The sequence below is a fragment of the Capsicum annuum genome, chromosome 11, assembly GCF_002878395.1.
Source record: "Capsicum annuum cultivar UCD-10X-F1 chromosome 11, UCD10Xv1.1, whole genome shotgun sequence".
Classification (NCBI taxonomy): Eukaryota; Viridiplantae; Streptophyta; class Magnoliopsida; order Solanales; family Solanaceae; genus Capsicum; species Capsicum annuum.
Genome location: NC_061121.1, coordinates 138,034,671 through 138,052,638, shown reverse-complemented (window position 1 = coordinate 138,052,638; position 17,968 = coordinate 138,034,671). Strand labels below are relative to the sequence as shown.

At 36.2% G+C, this 17,968-nt stretch overlaps 1 protein-coding gene across 2 annotated transcripts; it reads left to right on the top strand.

Annotated features, from left to right (window-relative positions):
• The first annotated feature begins 1,320 nt into the window (after nt 1-1,320).
• On the top strand, nt 1,321-3,624 carry LOC107848344 (transcription termination factor MTERF6, chloroplastic/mitochondrial). 2 transcript variants are annotated; one of them, XM_047398988.1, is made up of 3 exons: nt 1,321-1,461; nt 2,450-3,453; nt 3,522-3,624. In XM_047398988.1, exon 2 carries the CDS (start codon nt 2,455-2,457, stop codon nt 3,439-3,441), a length of 987 nt encoding a protein of 328 aa, XP_047254944.1. In that variant the 5' UTR covers nt 1,321-1,461; nt 2,450-2,454; the 3' UTR covers nt 3,442-3,453; nt 3,522-3,624. The 2 variants fall into 2 exon arrangements, with proteins under 2 accessions (XP_047254944.1, XP_016548581.2); XM_016693095.2 differs by having other exon boundaries at nt 2,450-3,624.
• Nucleotides 3,625-17,968: the final 14,344 nt, after the last annotated feature.

Below are 17,968 nucleotides of genomic sequence, written 5' to 3'. Positions count from 1 at the left end.
GGCCCTGGCCGCGATGGGCATCCCGAACCATCAAGGCCCGAGATACCCTTGAACTCCTCAACCCACTAGTGATACTGTCTGCTCTGGGCCTAGGCCCTCATGGCTTTAAAATGCATCACTAGGGACTAAGGCTTGCTTACTTATATACCCAGCATCCCTCATATGTTTTGCTGATGTGGGAATCCTTCCTAAGTTTGGGTGTTATATACACCCTATTCTGTCATAACCCGAGCCGGGCCCCTGGCCGCGACGGATATCCTGAACCATCAAGGCCTGAGATACCCCTGAACTCCTCAACCCACTAGTGATATTGTTTGCTCTGGGCCCATGCTCTCACGACTTTAAAATGCGTCACTAGGGAGTAAGACTTGCTTTCTTATATATCCAGTATCCCTCCTGTGTTTTGCTGATGTGGGACTCTTTCCTAAGTTGGGGTATTACATACACCCCCCTTTATGGACTCAGCGTCCTCACTAAGGCTTGCCCCATCGAATGGGATTTGCCTACACTCAGGACTGAGGTTTGTCCCGCCTTACCGAGATTTGCCTACACTTAGTTTGAATTCTGGCCCATATCGACAGGGCTGACACAGAACCTGGCTCTGATACCATTCTGTCACGACCCGATCCTGGGCCCTAGCCGTGACGGACATCCTGAACTATCAAGGCTCGATATACACCTGAACTCCTCTACCCACTAGTGATATTGTTCGCTCTGGGCCCAGGCCCTCACGACTTTAAAACACGTTACTATAGAGTAAGGCTTGCTTACTTATATACCCAACATCCCTCATGTGTTTTGCTGATGTGGGACTCCTTCCTAAGTTGGGGTGTTACATAAAAAAGATGGGGAGAAAGGAATTTAGAGGAAAAAAAGAAAAAGAAGAAAGATGAAAAGATAAGAAAATGAGGGAAATTCTAAAATTTGAAATATTGAGTTGGAAGACTTCTTAAAAAATTAATAAGTTTTTAAAAATTAAACTTTACACCCCAATTAACTTAATAAAAATTTGAGTGAAGCTTTAACCTTAGTTGGTTAAAGTTTTCACCATTTTTAATTTAAAGACTTTTTTGTCACCTCTCAATTAATTTTCTCTGTAAACTGGGAGATAAGAAATATTTTTGAAGTGTCAAGTATATTTTTTTTTTTTAAAAAAAAGATAGTTGGATGAAATTCTTATCTTAACAAAAATAAAAGTAGTATTTGTATACAATTATGAAAACATGGATGACTATGATGAAAATTACTCACAGCAAGCAAATGAATTTGGCGGAATTGCGTATTGGAAAACTGCATAGGAGTTAAGTGTCAATACTTGAAACTTGAAAGGGGTTTGAATGTGAAATCAAAGTAAAGGAACCCTCATATTTTAATGCCGTCATCACATCATCAGTACAGGCAATCAGCTTATCCGCTCGCTAGTGGAAAGAGAAACTGAAAGTGTTCCGCTTCACTCTTCAGGTTCCTCCCCTTTCCATCTACTATGTGTCTATGCCCTAAATGTGGATACCCAACAAGCTCTAGATTTCTTATTTATTTTTTTGGAAAGTTTCCTGCATAAACACTTAATACTAGTAGCTTAATTTCATTTATCTTTGTAATTTCCGGATTTTACTTTCATTATTGGTCTCAATTATTTGTGTTATGGTTCATGACTCCATTCAGTTTTATCTTATTCTTAGCACCACCTTCCCCCTCCCCCCCACTCCTCGCGCGCGCTGCCCTTCTGGGCGTTCAAATAAAGTCATTGTTTAGAGCATTAGGATAACAGACTTTGTGCTGCTTCATTATTTATCTCCATTTCGGCTTAGCTTGCGGTCTCACTGAATTAGTGTATAACACTTATTAACTGCTATATTCATAATAAGGCACAAAGTCTTATTATACACCAGTGACTGTTCTTCTCTCTTATTTGGGAAATTTTTGCCACTTGGCTTCGGTGTACTTTAATGTGGTTATTGTTTTGTCTGTCTGTGGGCTGTTTGTATTTGACTGTTTAACGTGTCCTTTACTTGTTCTGCATCAACTTCTAAAGATTGCCCGAGTCTTGTCTCCTTTTTCAAATTATCTGTCAGAAAAATATCATGTAAAGGGACCAGTTTTTGTAGAACACTCCCCAGGTTAATTAGTACATATTGTATATTTAAGGAGGGAGATTAGAAGAATCATTTTAATAGTGAGATGGGAAGAATCATAAAACTGCTATAGTGAAAAAATGATTTTTTTGTTGTTCAAATAGCAGAAAAGTTGTTGTCAATGAGGATGGATCTGACTTTGTAACTGGTATATTCTTCCAAATCCTGTATAATGTTTAAAGTATCCTTGGCTTCTCTACTTCATTGTAATATTCGAAGGCATCTTATAGTATGTGATGTCACTAGGTTGTTCATGTTTGACCTTTGTCCAGAATTCAGTTTAACACATTTGGTGCTTGCCAAAAATGTCACAGGAAATATGGAGACTTCGAACAGCCACAGTTCTGGCATTATGTGGTTCTTCAAAGACAGGGGCTTTGATGATAAAAGTATTCATGAAATGTTCCAAAAGTGCAAGCGCCTTGAGGGAATGCAAAGAGAAAAGGCATCTGAAAACTGGGTCTACTTGAGAAGCATAGGCATCCAAGAGAGAAAACTTCCTTCTGTTGTTCGGAAATGTCCTAAAATCCTTACTCTAAGCTTGCATGAGAAACTTGTCCCAATGGTTAACTGTCTTGAGACACTGGGATCAAAACCTCAGGAAGTCGCTTCTGCCATTACGAAATTTCCTCACATACTCTCTCACAGTGTGGAAGAGAAGCTCTGTCCACTCCTAGCTTTCTTTGAAGCTCTTGGCATCACTGAGAAACAACTAGGTAAGATGATACTGATCAACCCAAGAATTATAAGCTACAGCATAGAACATAAGCTTTCACAGATGGTGGAATTTCTTTCCAGTCTTCATCTATCAAAGGGCGGTATGATTGGTAAAGTTCTGGTCAAGCATCCATATATTATGGGTTATAGTGTTGATAATAGGTTGCGTCCTACTTCAGAGTTCCTGAAATCGCTAGGTTTAACAGATATGGATCTTCAGAAAGTGGCAGTTAATTACCCTGAAGTTTTGTGTAGAGATGTGAACAAGATTCTGAAACCTAATCTGTCCTACTTGACATTACGGGGTTTTGGAGTTGGACAGATAGCAGCTCTAGTCACCTGTTATCCTCCTGTTCTGATAAAGAGTGTTAGCAACTCTTTAGAGCCAAGGATTAAGTTTCTAATAGACGTCATGGGGAGGCGACTAGATGAAGTTGTTGATTATCCAGACTACTTTAGGCATAGCTTGAAGAGAAGATTAGAGTCGAGGCAGAAACTTCTAATCCGAAAGAACATAAGCTGTACGCTGAGTGAAATGCTGGACTGTAATCAGAAGAAATTCCTATTCAAGTTTGGTCTAGTTCAATGAAAATATGGCCCTGTGTTTTGCCTTCCTTTCTCTCGTAGTGTGTCTCGGGATTCAACTTGTGTCAATCTAAAAGACCTATCGGCTGTAGGAATGAGTTTCCTTTTTGCACCTTTTGCGGTCATTAGTGTTCCGAGGAACTGTTATTGGTAGATCATTCATATGGAATTGATGGTTTATTTTGCTTAATGCTACTCTTGCAGTGCTCAAGGATAACAAAAGGATAACTTATCTGGGTTACATAGATTTTGGATTTGAAATATAAGTGTCAATCTACAACAGGTAATTGGGGATATGAAATTAGATCACTAGAAAATGAATTCTGTTTGGTGCTTTGCTTTTCGCTTTCTTCCTGCTGTTTAAGGTCACAAGAATGGTGACAATCTGAATTTTTCATTATTGAGTTTCCAAATATAATTTCAAAATTATTCGGTTTAACATATAGTAAAACATCAAACAATCATCTTTTTATTTCTTTTCTTAGGACTCGTAATCATTGTGTCACGACCCGATATCTTAGGTCATTATGACACCTACTATAACCCATCAGTAGGTAAGTCAATTCGTAGTCCGAAAATACTAGTAACGGACTATCAAGAAAAATGAAGAAAGAATGTGGAAAAAATATAGTAAAAAACCTAAAATGCAAACGATAGTCTCAAAATCGGGTGAAATCAGTATAAAAGCTTCTAATGTAATAAGATTGCATTATAAGAGCTTCTAATGTAATAAGATTACAAAATGACGTATTAAATGAATATATCGATACGATCCATCTCTGAATACAACATAGAGACTAGTCTAGTACATAAGAGGGAGAATAATAATACTCCGAACGTCAGGAGTTCACTCTATGTCTCCGAACCATAATTGCTCCACACGATGCACACAACCACGGTGAGAACCCGTACTATGATCTGTAGGCTGTAGAAGAGTAGTATGAGTAGCAAACACGTGGTACTTCGACAACTGCCTATTGAGCTCCAAATATAATGCAAATATAAATAACACGCAAAGAAGAATGTAAACTACACTCAAATATCCAAGAACTAACATGTAAAGCTAAGGAGACAATATGGATAAACTATCCTATTATAGCGATACTTGAATTTCAGTATATCAATCTGTCACAAATTAACCATAATAATAATAACACAATACAGTAACCAGCTAGTCCGAACTAATAATACCTACATTGGGCCCTTAAGCCAGAAGGTTCAATCAATACACAACACACCTTAAGCAATACTCACCACCTATACTTATGCAGCCCCCATAAGACTGATAAATATCGGCGCATACTGGTGACAGGCAATGTGCATGCAAGTGTGAATTCAAGTATAATCCACACTATTATAATCGAACTAAATTCCATAATGTAACCTAGTGTGTACACCTCCTCCAACTTGACGACTCGCAAAGGAAGGACCTATGGTGATCTCTCTTGTTTGGCACGATGGTTCACGAACGATGGGGCCCCTTGGGGGTTCGAGAGAACAAGTATACACCAACCTGGTCCCGATCCAAGATTTTCAATAACCATCATCATCATCATTAATCTACTCCGTCTAATATATATATAGATATAAATCCACAAGCTAGAACTATAGCTAAAAGAGTGTAAGTCTGTAAATTCGTTATCCAGGGTAAACTCCAAGACTAAATCATCATAAAAGTGTATAAGGAGTTAGAATCTCTCTCGATCGAGGTAAATAGTAATAGCAAAATAGTGGTACTTAGACAACTGCCTATTGGGCTCCAAATATAATGCAAATATAAATAACACACAAATAGGAATGTAAACTACACTCAAATATCCAAGAACTAACATGAAAAGCTAAGGAGACAATATGGATAAACTACCCTATTCTAGCGATACTCGACTTTCAGTATCAGTCTAGTAATCCATCTGTCACAAACTAACCATAATAATAATAACACAATACAGTAACCAGCTAGCCTGGACAATTAATACCTAAATCAGGCCCATAAGCCAGAAGGTCCAATCAACACACAACACATAACACACCTAAAGCAATACTCACCACCTATACTTATGCACCCCCCATTAAACTGATAGATATCGGCGCATACTGGTGATAACCAATGTGCATGCAAGGATGAATTCAAGTATAATCCACACTACTATAACCGAACCAAATACCATAATGTACCCCAGTGTGTACATCTCCTCCAATTTGACGACTTGCAAAGGCAGGACCTATGGTGATCTCTTTTGTTCGGCACGACGACTCACGGATGATGGGGCCCTTAGGGGGTTCGGGGCTCCCGATCTATGATTTTCAATAACCATCATCATCATCAATCTACTCCGTCTAATATATATATAAATCCACGAGCTAAAATTATGGCTAAAAGAGTGTAAGTTTGTAAATTCGTTGTTCGGGGTAAACTCCGAGACTAAATCATCATAAAAATGTAGAAAGGGTCAGAATCTCTCTCGATCGAGTTAAATATTAATAGCAAAATCATAAACTGAAATCTATCTTAGTCAAATCTCTAAAACATAATATTTAGTCTCAAAGGCTCATAAGTTATTCATTAAGATGGTACGATTCCCACTATGAAAGAATTCATTTTAAAAGTAAAAAGTAGGAATAAATCTCTTTTTAGAAAAAAAAAAAAAGGATAGTAAAATCACATTTTTAGTTGTAATCATACCATTTACTATTTTAGTAAGCATGAATGTACTGAATCTATGCATGCCATTTCTAGTATCCAAACAATACGATTATACACATCTAAATGTTTATAAACTATGACCATGTCCTTTATTTGGATAAAACACTTTTCGAAATTCAATCAATATCATAATTACGTCCTTGAGCCCAATAATATACATCCGACATAACCATAACATCATAATCCGAGAAAAACTATCACATTCCACCTAGTAAAGTTGTAAACATTATAATGAAGGTACATTTGTATCAACTGTGCCTAACATGCTAGCAACCTAGGGTAATAGGATTTCAGGAGCACAAAAAGTATTTCATCTTAAGGTTCAAATATCCTTCTATACCCCAAACTGATAAATTGGACTAAGTCACAATGTTCTACCCAATAACACATCCTAACATTCTATCTACCATGCAACATGTATAATACACCATCTCATGATGAAGAGTAGATGAAAGCCTACCTGGATACCGAACTGCAATCCTTGTATTTCCCACAAATCATCCATTTGTGCTCCACGATTTCAAAATACCATCACACTATTAAAGTAGTATTCTACGTGTCCTTAGGAGTAAGATGAGACTCATATTGCTATTTAAGGGTCAGATCAAAATTCAGGCCAAGAACGGGCCTGCGGGGTCTTCTAACGAAGTTCAAAACTGAATCTATCACGAGGTCCCTCGCAAGATAAAAAATGTGTGCTCAAAAGTTTTGCATAAATGGAGCATAAATCGAATCTCAAATCAACCCTTAAATATTAGGAATTAAGACCTTGTTTCTAAGAATTTACCATGAATTATGATGGAAATTGAAGAGAAAATTTATGGCAAATGACTAAGGAAAGTTAGGCTAGCTTACCTTAGTTTCTATGGATGATGTTCCACTTTATCATCTCTTTGAGCTCTTAATTTGCTGTAAGAATGCTAAAAGCATTGGTGGAAAATCAGGTAGGGTAAAGGGAAATTTAAAGCCACCATGTCACGACCTAATTTCTTAGGTCATGATGGAGCCTACTATAATTCACCAGTACGCAAGAAAAACCTTAGTCCAGAACGACTAGTAACGGACTATCAGACTAGATAAAGAAAGAAATGCGGAAAAGATGCAATAATAGATCAAATACATAATATAGTCCCAAAACTTGTTGGTATAAGTACAAGAGCTTTTACATAACAAGATTTCAAAGTGATGTACAAATGAATACAGTGATATAACTTATGTCCGAATACAACATAGTGACTAGTCTAATACACAAGAGAGACATAAGAAATACTCCGAATGTCAGGAGCTTACTCTCAGTCTCCGAACCATGGTTGCTTTGCACAACGCACACATCAACGATGATAACCCATACTATGATCTGCAGACTGCAGAAGTATAATTTGAGTACCAAACACATGGTACTCAGTAGGAAACTACCGACTGAGCTCCAAAAATAATACAGATATATACAACATATAAACAGAATAAAACTGCACCCAAATATCCGGCAACCATATGAGACAACTAATGAGATAATAAGGATAACCTATCCTATTCATGTCCAAGAGACTTAACATATTAAGGCTAAGGAAGTATTAGGAATGCACTATCTTAATTTCAGCCATGCTTAGCAATCTAAACACTACACCATATATCACTTGTCAATATACAAAGTAAAGGCAGAAGGAAGATATATATATATATATATATATATATATATATATATATATGGTAACACCATAGCTATATAGATAGGCATTATAGCTGTCAAAATGGGTTGGCCCAATCCAACCCAGTCCAAGACTCCCAGTCAAAAAAATTTGATGGGCTAGGATGGGCCGATCCTTCACTTTAAAAGGCCTTAAAATGTATGGACCAACCCAACCCTAATAGGGTCGCGGGTTGGGGCGGGCTAGCCCTTTATTTTTATCAATTTTTTGTTAGATTTTCTTTTACAATTTGAATTAATAGATATGATAATCCATTCACACTTCTAACATATTATTATATAAAGTACATAATTCTATGATGATTTATAATATTTCAACACCAATACATTGTCAAACATATTTGAATTCATTAATTACATTATCTTAATTAACATAAAGATTCATCTAAATTCATATGCAAATTTAATAAGTTGAACAATATCAAAAATTTATATATCAAAATCAATAATATTTGAAATTCACTTAAAAATATTATCGCTTTAAATTTGGGTAATGTTGTGTAATTGATTTTGAGTGGCTGTAACAAGTGTTTGAACGTTTCATGATGGATGCAATTTTTATATTTATGATTAGAAATTTTAATATTTGCTATTTAATGCTAAATGAGTAAAGTATTGTGTAAGATACTAGATAAAATTTATTGAGTAATCACTATTTATATTTTTAATTCTTTTTGCTTAAATTTTCTTTAATTTTAAGTTTAAATTGAATAACAATAACAAATGAAATATTAATACTTGATGATTATGGTTTAACACTTAATAAGTTAACTATTATGTAGGATATTAAACTTATTCAATAACTACTATTCTTAATTTTTACTTTTTCTTTTACAATATTCATATATTTTTAATTTAAATTAAATAGTATTTTGACCTACGAGTCGGCCTAGCCCAGCCTCAGTCAAGCCTCAAGGGCTAGCGGGCTGACTTGGGCTGGACTTATAAGCCCAGTTTTAAATGGGCTCAAAAATCACAACCCAACCCTTATAGTGGGCTGGGTTGGGTCGGCCTCAAGGGCCAAGCCCATTTTGACTACTCAAGTAGGTATGCACACACACACGTGTGTATGTATATATATATATATATATATATACACACACACACACACACACACAAAAGTATATAGCCAAGGTCTACTCGAAGTATAGCCTAGATCATCAGACTAACTATTTAAGACCTCATAATCATAGCAGGAACTAGTGCTAGAGTACTCACGATTCTAATCCACATATCAAGTCATCAGACAGTCATGCATAATAATTAAATCATAAGATAAAAGAGGTTGGAATCATACCTCATGTCTCGATACCGAATCAATGACTAATTTTTCATAAACTAGCGATAATAATGATCCTAACAATAATAAAATAATGATAATAGCAATGTCAATAATAACGCCAGTGACCGGCTAGTCCGGACAATCATATACCTAACCGAGCCTATCACGTGCCTTCACCACCCCAGGCTTAGAAGGTTCAATCAACAAACAATACACCACAAGGCATAGTCATCACCAATATCTATGCAACCCTCTCATATGAGCTGGTAGATATAGGCGCATATTGGTGATAGGCGATGCGCATGCAAAAATAAATGCAATAGAATTTGTAATACCACAAACATAATCATCATCATAACAATTGTCATCCTCATAAACATCATCAACCTTTGATTTTTTCGGATATATATATGTATGTATGTATATAGGCTAAATACATATATAGGCCCCTTAACTATTTCACTTTTTCCGTATAGGCACCTCAATTAAGACAGGTACTTATTGAACCCTTTATTCCTTCACAAAACGTATCAATTGAACACAATCGCTGATGTGACACTGATGTGGCATAATGCGTGCACTACACTCAATTTAAGAGCGTGAAACATTAAATTTTATCTTTTTTTAATCTCTTTATCTTTTTTATTTTTCTTAATAATCTCATTTCTCATATTTTTTATTTTAAAAAATACTTGCCCCTCAACTACTGTTCTTCTTCTTCATTTTCTTGAACAAATGTCAGAAAATCCTTCTTATTTTTCCTTTACATTTCAAGCTATTCTTGAACAAGCAATGCATGGTGAACAAGAAGCTGATGTACCTAGTAAGTTTTTTGAACTTTTTTGTTTTGCTAAAAAGGGAAAAATCCCTTTATCAATTAATGCTGCGACACTTCTTATACGATGCTTTGGGCGAGCTAAAATGCTCGATGAAGTGGTATCGGTGTATAAAGAGCTAGACCCAGATTCAAGAAACACGAGTGTGGTTAATTTGTTGTTAGATTATTTGCTTTGTGGAGGGAATATTGATCGTGGGTTCAAGGTGCTCGACGAAATGCTTAAAATGGATAGTGATGTTCCTCCGAACAATACTACGATAGATATCGTTTTGTCGCTATGTGAAAGAGGATTTGGGTTGAGAAAATGATGAGCGAGGAGGAAATTTATGGATTTCTTGTGAGATTCTTTGAGCATGGTGTTTTTTTGGATGATGTATAGTTTACTAAATTGATTACCAAGTTTTGTCGAAGTCGGAAATGCGATAAGGCCTGGCACGATTTACATGAATTTGTTTATGAATGAGATGAAGGAAAAGAAAGTTAAACCAAATGTTGTGACATTTGGGATTTTCCTCAATCATTTATGCAAATGTTACAGGGTCGATTAGGCATTGGAGGTGTTTGAGCAGATGGAAGGGAGTGAAATTGATGGCGTTCTTGTTAAGCCATTTTTTCTTCCTTCTCAATTGAAAGGGAAGATGGAAATGGGGTCTGTGTATTTGGTAGAATAAAAGTAAAGAAAGGAAATGGGAAATGGGGTCTGTGTATTTGGAAGGAAAGAGGGGAAGTGGGGGTGGGGGGAGGATCGGGTAGGCTGCAGTGTAGGGGGAGAGGGAGGTGTTAATGGTTTTTTTTAAAATTTAAATTTAATTATAGTAAAAAATCATTTTTATAATTATTTTAAGTTAAAATGCCACGTGTCATCATCTGATTTGTCATTTTTCCACGTCATTGGTGTGCGTAGTACACGCATTTTACTTTTATGGCCACATAAGTAATTGGGCTCAATTGAAACCATTTGTGAAGGAGTAAAGGGTTCAATAGGTACCTGACTTAATTTAGGTGCCTATACGAAAAAAGTGAAATAGTTCTGGGGCCTGTAAGGCATCATCATATCATCATAATATCTAAATCAATGTCAATAATAGAGAGCGAGCCCCACGAGGGCTAAAGTAAAGTGCAAGCCCCACGAAGGATAAAGTAAAGAACAAGCCCCATGAGGACTAAAGTAAATAAACATAAAAATAGAAGCAAGGTAGAGTATACTTCCATAATTCATCGTTCATCATCAATATCACATCATCAATTCATCGGATTTACCTAAAATTTATATTATCAATCAGTATCTTCCTCCATCCCATACTACAGAGATCGGTATCTGGATATGATAGTTGCACGGGCTCAAGCCTTGGATAAGAGAATGTAAATCCGTAAGTTTGTTGTCCGGAGTGAACTTCAAAACTAAATCATCATAAAAGTATAGAAAGGGTCAGAATCTCTCACGATCGGAATAATTAGTAGTATCAAATCATAAATAGGAAGCTGCTCAGTCACATCTTTTTAAACATCATTATTAACCTCTTTTACATGTAAGTCATTCATTAAAATAGACATTTATTATTATTAAGAAATCCATTTTAAGGTAGAAAGTGAGCTTTATCCCTTAATTAGTGCCAACAATAATAATATTACAATCTAATCAAAATCATATAAATCATCGATGAACGATCATGAATGTACCAAATCTATGCATGCCATAACCAGTATTCATATAATGGAACCATAAGTAGTAATATATCAATAAAGTACAATCACACCCTTTTCAAGGATAGACACTTTTCGAATGGTCAAATCATATCATAATACGACCTTGGGCCCAATAATGTGTCCAAAATAGTTATAACATTATAATCACGGTCTTTGGCCCACATACATATCTGAAACCCATATCAAAATCATATTTATAATTCATCTCATTTTAAATAAGTCATATCGTATCTATGAGGCATAACATCTCTATAAGCCATAAGGCATATTTATAATCATCTCACATATATGAGGCATCTCACTTCTAAGAGGCATAATATATCAATAAAAGTCTCACATCTAGGAGGCATAATGCATCGATAAAGCATAACTCATAACTATGAGGCATATCACATCTATAAGACCTCTCATATCTATATCTCATATATAATGATGATAGGAAATAACATCTCTAAAGGCCCAATGGCATGGCCATAAGCCATTAATCATACCCTCGAGAAAGTCATCACAATTTACCAAGACACAAAGTAATCTTATTCTAAAGGCACAATAGTCTCATTTATGTAACGTACGTAACTATGTCCATAAGGGCTAACACAAGTCTTAGCGTAAGATGGGCCGAAAGAACCCACATCTAATTCTAAATGTCCAGATTTAGGCAATTTATACCCCAAACTAGGTTAAGGTATCTAGTTCAATTTCTAGATGTCAAGTAAGCCATAACCAAATCTAAGATAGGAACTTCATCTAGAAACACGAGCATTTAAGTCAACTCTACTAAATTATGGTTTCAAGATCACAACAATAGCCCAAATAAGGTTAAACATACTAACCATACTTCTAATGATAAAACCACATCCCAAACCTAGTATTATATCATATACATGCTGTGGATTAGTTCAATCTAGGGAGAAGGCCATAGGATTCAGAAAGGGTATTAAGTATTTCAACTTACGGGTCAAAACCCTCATCTAATACCCAAACTTCAATATTTAATACTAAGGTATTATACCCATAATCAAACTTAACATTCACATTCACACATAATTTATAACACGCATCATCTTACGAAGAAAAGTAGACAGAATCCTACCTCAAAGCCGAACCGCAAATCCTTACATCATTCACCAAATGCTCGCCTTCATTTCATAATTCCAAAATGCTATCACACTATGAAAATCATAATGTACTAATCAATACAAGAATAATGATACCGATATTATAACATTATGCTTTGGATCCAAAAACAATACTAAAAACTCCAAGTGGGCCCCACTTATGGAAGTCACATTTTTGAGGCCAACCCAACATTCATACATGATCAAGGAATCATAACCCTCAAGAAATGGCCGAAAATCAAGATAATTTAGGGATAAAATCAAGTCCACAAGCTATTTAGGGTTTTGGGTCAAGAACCAAGAAATTCATCAAGAAAGTGATGAAATCTTACCTTAAATTTGAAGATATTCACGATAAAAGATGTTATTCAAGATCCCAAGTCACCCCTAAAACTAAATTTGAAGTTATCACACCCTTTAGGATTCTTAACTCTCAAGCTTGAGTCAAAAATAACCAAAGCGCGGCCTAAAGAGCCCTTTTCTACCCATACCAAGTACAGAGATATTGCTATCGCAATCCAAGAATTGCAATCGCGATTGGGCGATCGCCATAGCCTCCTTGCGATTGCAATATGGTGATCATGGTGGATTTCTTCCGATCGCACAAGCATCAGCTCCAGCAAACTTGGAAAATTTTCCAAGTTTCCAACAACACCTCAGGATTCATTCAAAGTTTGATTTTCGCAAATGACCTGTGTAATAACGTAAAATTCGATGCTTCGAATGTGATAAAAAAGTCAGATTTTCCATCTTAGGTCGTTTCGACCAGATGTGTATGCTACACCTAAATTATCGATTTTCAACTTTCAGACCAATAGGTCAAAATGAGCTCGGGTGCATTGGGACCTGAACCGAAGGTCTACCTAGCCTAAAATCAATATTTTAGAACTGCTGACTTAGTCAGAATTTGCATCTGAGATCATTTTAATAATATTTTTGCCCAATGTCCATTTGGAACCAACAAGTCAGAAATCACTTAGGGCAGCTAAGGAAAAGTTCTAATAGCGAAAATAAACAAAAATATGAAAAATGACCTAGAGAGTGATTACTATATCCACTACTAAAAGGACTTTCGTCCTCGAAAGTCAATGGATAGAAAAAGCTCAAAACTTGAAATGATGAGGTACTAGGCCCCATGATCCAAGCATGACTTCCCAGGTAACCAACACGAAGAGAAACCACTTTCAAAGGATTTTGCCACAAGTATCCCTTTTCAACCAGCTCTCTTACTTACTTCTCTTCCAAACAGTCCAAACTCAACTTCAACCACCAACTAGTCTCTAACTGAACCGAAAAAGGGTGATGCACGCAAATTTAAACCATAACAATTGATATCATCTTGATGCCCTCAAAAATCAACCAAGACTCATCCAAGCTAAACCAACCTAAGACATTAGTCATACTACCGACTCTAATTCCAAATATAGCCTTCATTTTCTATCCATACTTTCTATCTACTCTAAAATAAGAGGAAAATTACTTAAGTCCTGTCTGCGTAATCTGATCATAGGGAACTCGAAGAACTGAAGCTAATCTTGCTAATAGTCCATACGAGAACCATGAGAATAATCTCATAAGGCACTATCTAGGTATACAAATGAAGATAATCAAGAAATACTATCTATGCTAATACTACCGCTAGTCCGAATGTCAACTAAAACTAAACCCAGAAGCTGAAACCATAACTACTCATCGTAGAATGATCCGCTCTAGGATGTCCCATCAATAAAGAAAGAAACCATACTGAATCCAGCTTAAACATAATACTCCTACTAGGTATATCATTCAAAATTCTCAAAGTAGACTAAAGATTCGAGGTCAAAGATGAAGGAACCAATACTGAGTTCATGGGCTATCATCTGAGCACTTATTAACTATAGTACATCCAAAATTGAGAAGATCGAATAGGCAATCATGGAGTAGGCTCAACCAACCTATAAATAAAATCCAAATTGAGACAATTCTAACCCGATTTTCTAGAACCAGAATGTCACACGATGCTCATGATCCCGAAGGACCACTAGCTAAACCTCTTCTGATATTTGTACCTAAACACTGCATAATATAGATAATAAATGCAGAAACTGGACATAAGGTTCAAAATATCTAAAAATACTGAAAATTGAAAATTGAATACTGATACATCTGTCCAAAAAACCTCTAAACTGTATGAACTGTGGAGTTGATGGGATATGTCCCCAACTAACTTCGTCTACTGAAAATAACTAAATTTAATGCAATAATAAAATAAGGATCATTCTCGAATGAAGAGGACTCACTGCAATATTTACTGCTGCTGACTGGGACTGAGTTACTAAGGGTAATCTGGATCTCGTTCCTCTGAACCTATGGTGTCAAATAAAACACCATAGCACAAATACGTCAGTACGAGAATGTACCGAGTATGAAGATGAGGTAAGGCTAAATGTAAGGGCTTATGCATGAATAATTACTTAACTGAATAATCATAAGAGTACTGAATGAGAACACATGCATGAATGCATGAACCATAACTGAAATCATATGAATCAAAATACTGACTCGAATACTACTTTATTGCTATCTGAACTCACTACTGATGCCTGAGATACTAAACACTGAATCATCTGATACTGATAACTGAGTACTGGAGTTGAGATCAGTCCTTTCTATCAAGTGATCTCATAAAATGATGTTACTGAAGCTGATTGAATCTACTCACATCAATGACTGAAAGCTGAGCTTACTACTCTCAACTATCTGAATCTGAGATCAAAACTCTCTAATATATAATCCTTGAATCTATTATCAATGATAAGAAAAGATTATGTCTAAGATCAAACCTATCTAGCGGAAGATCTCCGAATCTGATAAAGAGAATACTCAACTAAATCTGAGACTGAGATCAAGCCTATCTAATGGGTGATCTCTGGATATGATAATAAGATTACTCAACTAAATCTGAGACTGAGATCAAGCCTATCTAATGGGTGATCTCTGGATTTGATAATAAGATTACTTAACTAAATTTGAGACTGAGATCAAGCCTATCTAACAGGTGATCTCTGGATCTGATAATGAGATTACTCAATTAAATCTTAGACTAAGATCAAGCCTATCTAACATGTGATATCTGGATCTGATAATGAGATCACTCAACTGAATTTGAGACTGAGATCAAGCCTATCTAATGGGTGATCTCTGGATCTGATAATGAGACTACTCAATAACTTTATATGGGACCATGCCTATCTAGCGGGTGGTCCATGAGTCAATGGAACTATCTGAGTTCCTTACTGAGATAGATTACTATATCTGAAAGTCTTGATTTTTGAGTTCTACTCTGAAGATTGATAGTAAAACTGCAATTATAGGAGTTCTCACTTAACCGACGTACCCCGAATCTGAACTGGTGGTGTCCAATCTATAACCCCAGCTGGAAGAGTGTCAATACCGTGCCATAGGTAAATACCTCTCTGGTCAAGCCTCTCTAACGGGTGACCCTCGCAGGAAGTCAAGCCTTAGATAGTATAATAGTCAAGCCTATCTAGCGGGTGACAATCCTTTTCTAATGGGTGACTCCTACATCCTGCACTGGCTACGTAGTTCTGGAGTTCAAGGATTGCTCCTAATGACTCTACCTCTCTAACGGGGAGTCGCCATCCCTGCACTCACTCAGTGCTAGCTCCTACTCCTAACGGAAAGACTCTGAATCGATTCTTAACTTAAACTGAACTGAATCTGATACTGATCATATTTCTCGACTGATCTGACTGAGTTAAACTAAATTCACTTGGTTTTGTATCTGACGGAATACTACTGAATCTGATTATCTGACTGAATAATACTGAGTCCTGGACTGAATATTCAAATACTACTAGATCTGAGTTGAGTACTGAACTTAGGATAGAATACTAGCGATACTAAGATTTTTGAGATTTCTTAAGTTCTGTATCTGTCTGAGATTACAGAGTTCTATAACTCACTAAGTACTGAGAATCGTGGCTTGACTGAGATTATCGAGAAAACTGACATGGGCTCTAGACTACAGCTAAATTATTGGGTATAAAATACCCCCAGGACTCGATAACATAAAAGCAAAACATAACCATTCTTGAATAATTAAGACCATGGACATTCATTCACCATCACAATCAGTAAAGTATCTCTTTAAGTATTTAGAAATCATAAACATGTAATAGTATAGGGAGACATACTATTGGCTCATACTCCATTCAACAAGATCTTGCATCAAATACTTAGCATGTATTAAAGTCTTAGCATGTATCAAAGAGCACATAATTGGGGAATTTCATGCTATCATGTCACAATTCATTCACTAAGGCTTTTCAACAAACACTTGGCATGCATGGGCTTGCACACAATTGGGGATTTCTAGTCAACATGCTATAATGGTTCTAATTTCCTTCACATGAGCATTTTATCAAACATATGGGGAGCATGCTTTGATTATTCAACAATTTCTTCACTTAACTGACATGAACACATCACTTAACAAGCAACTTGAAGAGGGTTTATTATAAAAATTACATGAATATCACATACTAGGGTCAAAGCTTGAAACCTCATCAACAAAACATGAATTAAAACTCAATAATAGCATGAACTCCAATTTCAATTCACATGAATCATGAAATTCATAAACACAAGATCTTTGAAATTTAGAAAAGGGTTCTTGAACTTATTGGATGAAAGGGACCCAAGAATCAACATCTGCATACCTTAGTTTCTTGATTCTTGAAAAGTTAACGGAGGAATCTTGATGATTGGGGTCTGATTTAGGAATCCTAGCTCTTGTTCTTGAACAACTTTGAGAGAAAACTAATATTTTTTGGTTAAAAAAAGGCCAAATCCCATGTTAAGGAGTATATATAGGGGTAGAAAAATGACCCTTTTTGCCCTTGGAATTAAACTAAAAAATCTCGATTTATATGCTAGAGTGACGCGATAATCGTGCCAGCTTACTGGAAATTGGACAATTGGGAAACTTCTTGATGGCGCGAAGCGGTGGAAATAGAATTGACACCTTGGTTGCGAACTGGAAAGGCACCACGATGCGGTGGAATCGTGTTGGTGCACTGGAAATTAACAATTCTTAAATTAAGCCTTGACGCGATGCGCCATAATCATGGAGGCTCACTAGATTTTGACGATTGCCATTTTGGCTAGCTCCG

Coding starts and splice junctions, on each gene's coding strand:
- LOC107848344 (XM_047398988.1), top strand. CDS start 2,455: ATGGAGACTTCGAACAGCCACAGTTCTGGCATTATGTGGTTCTTCAAA.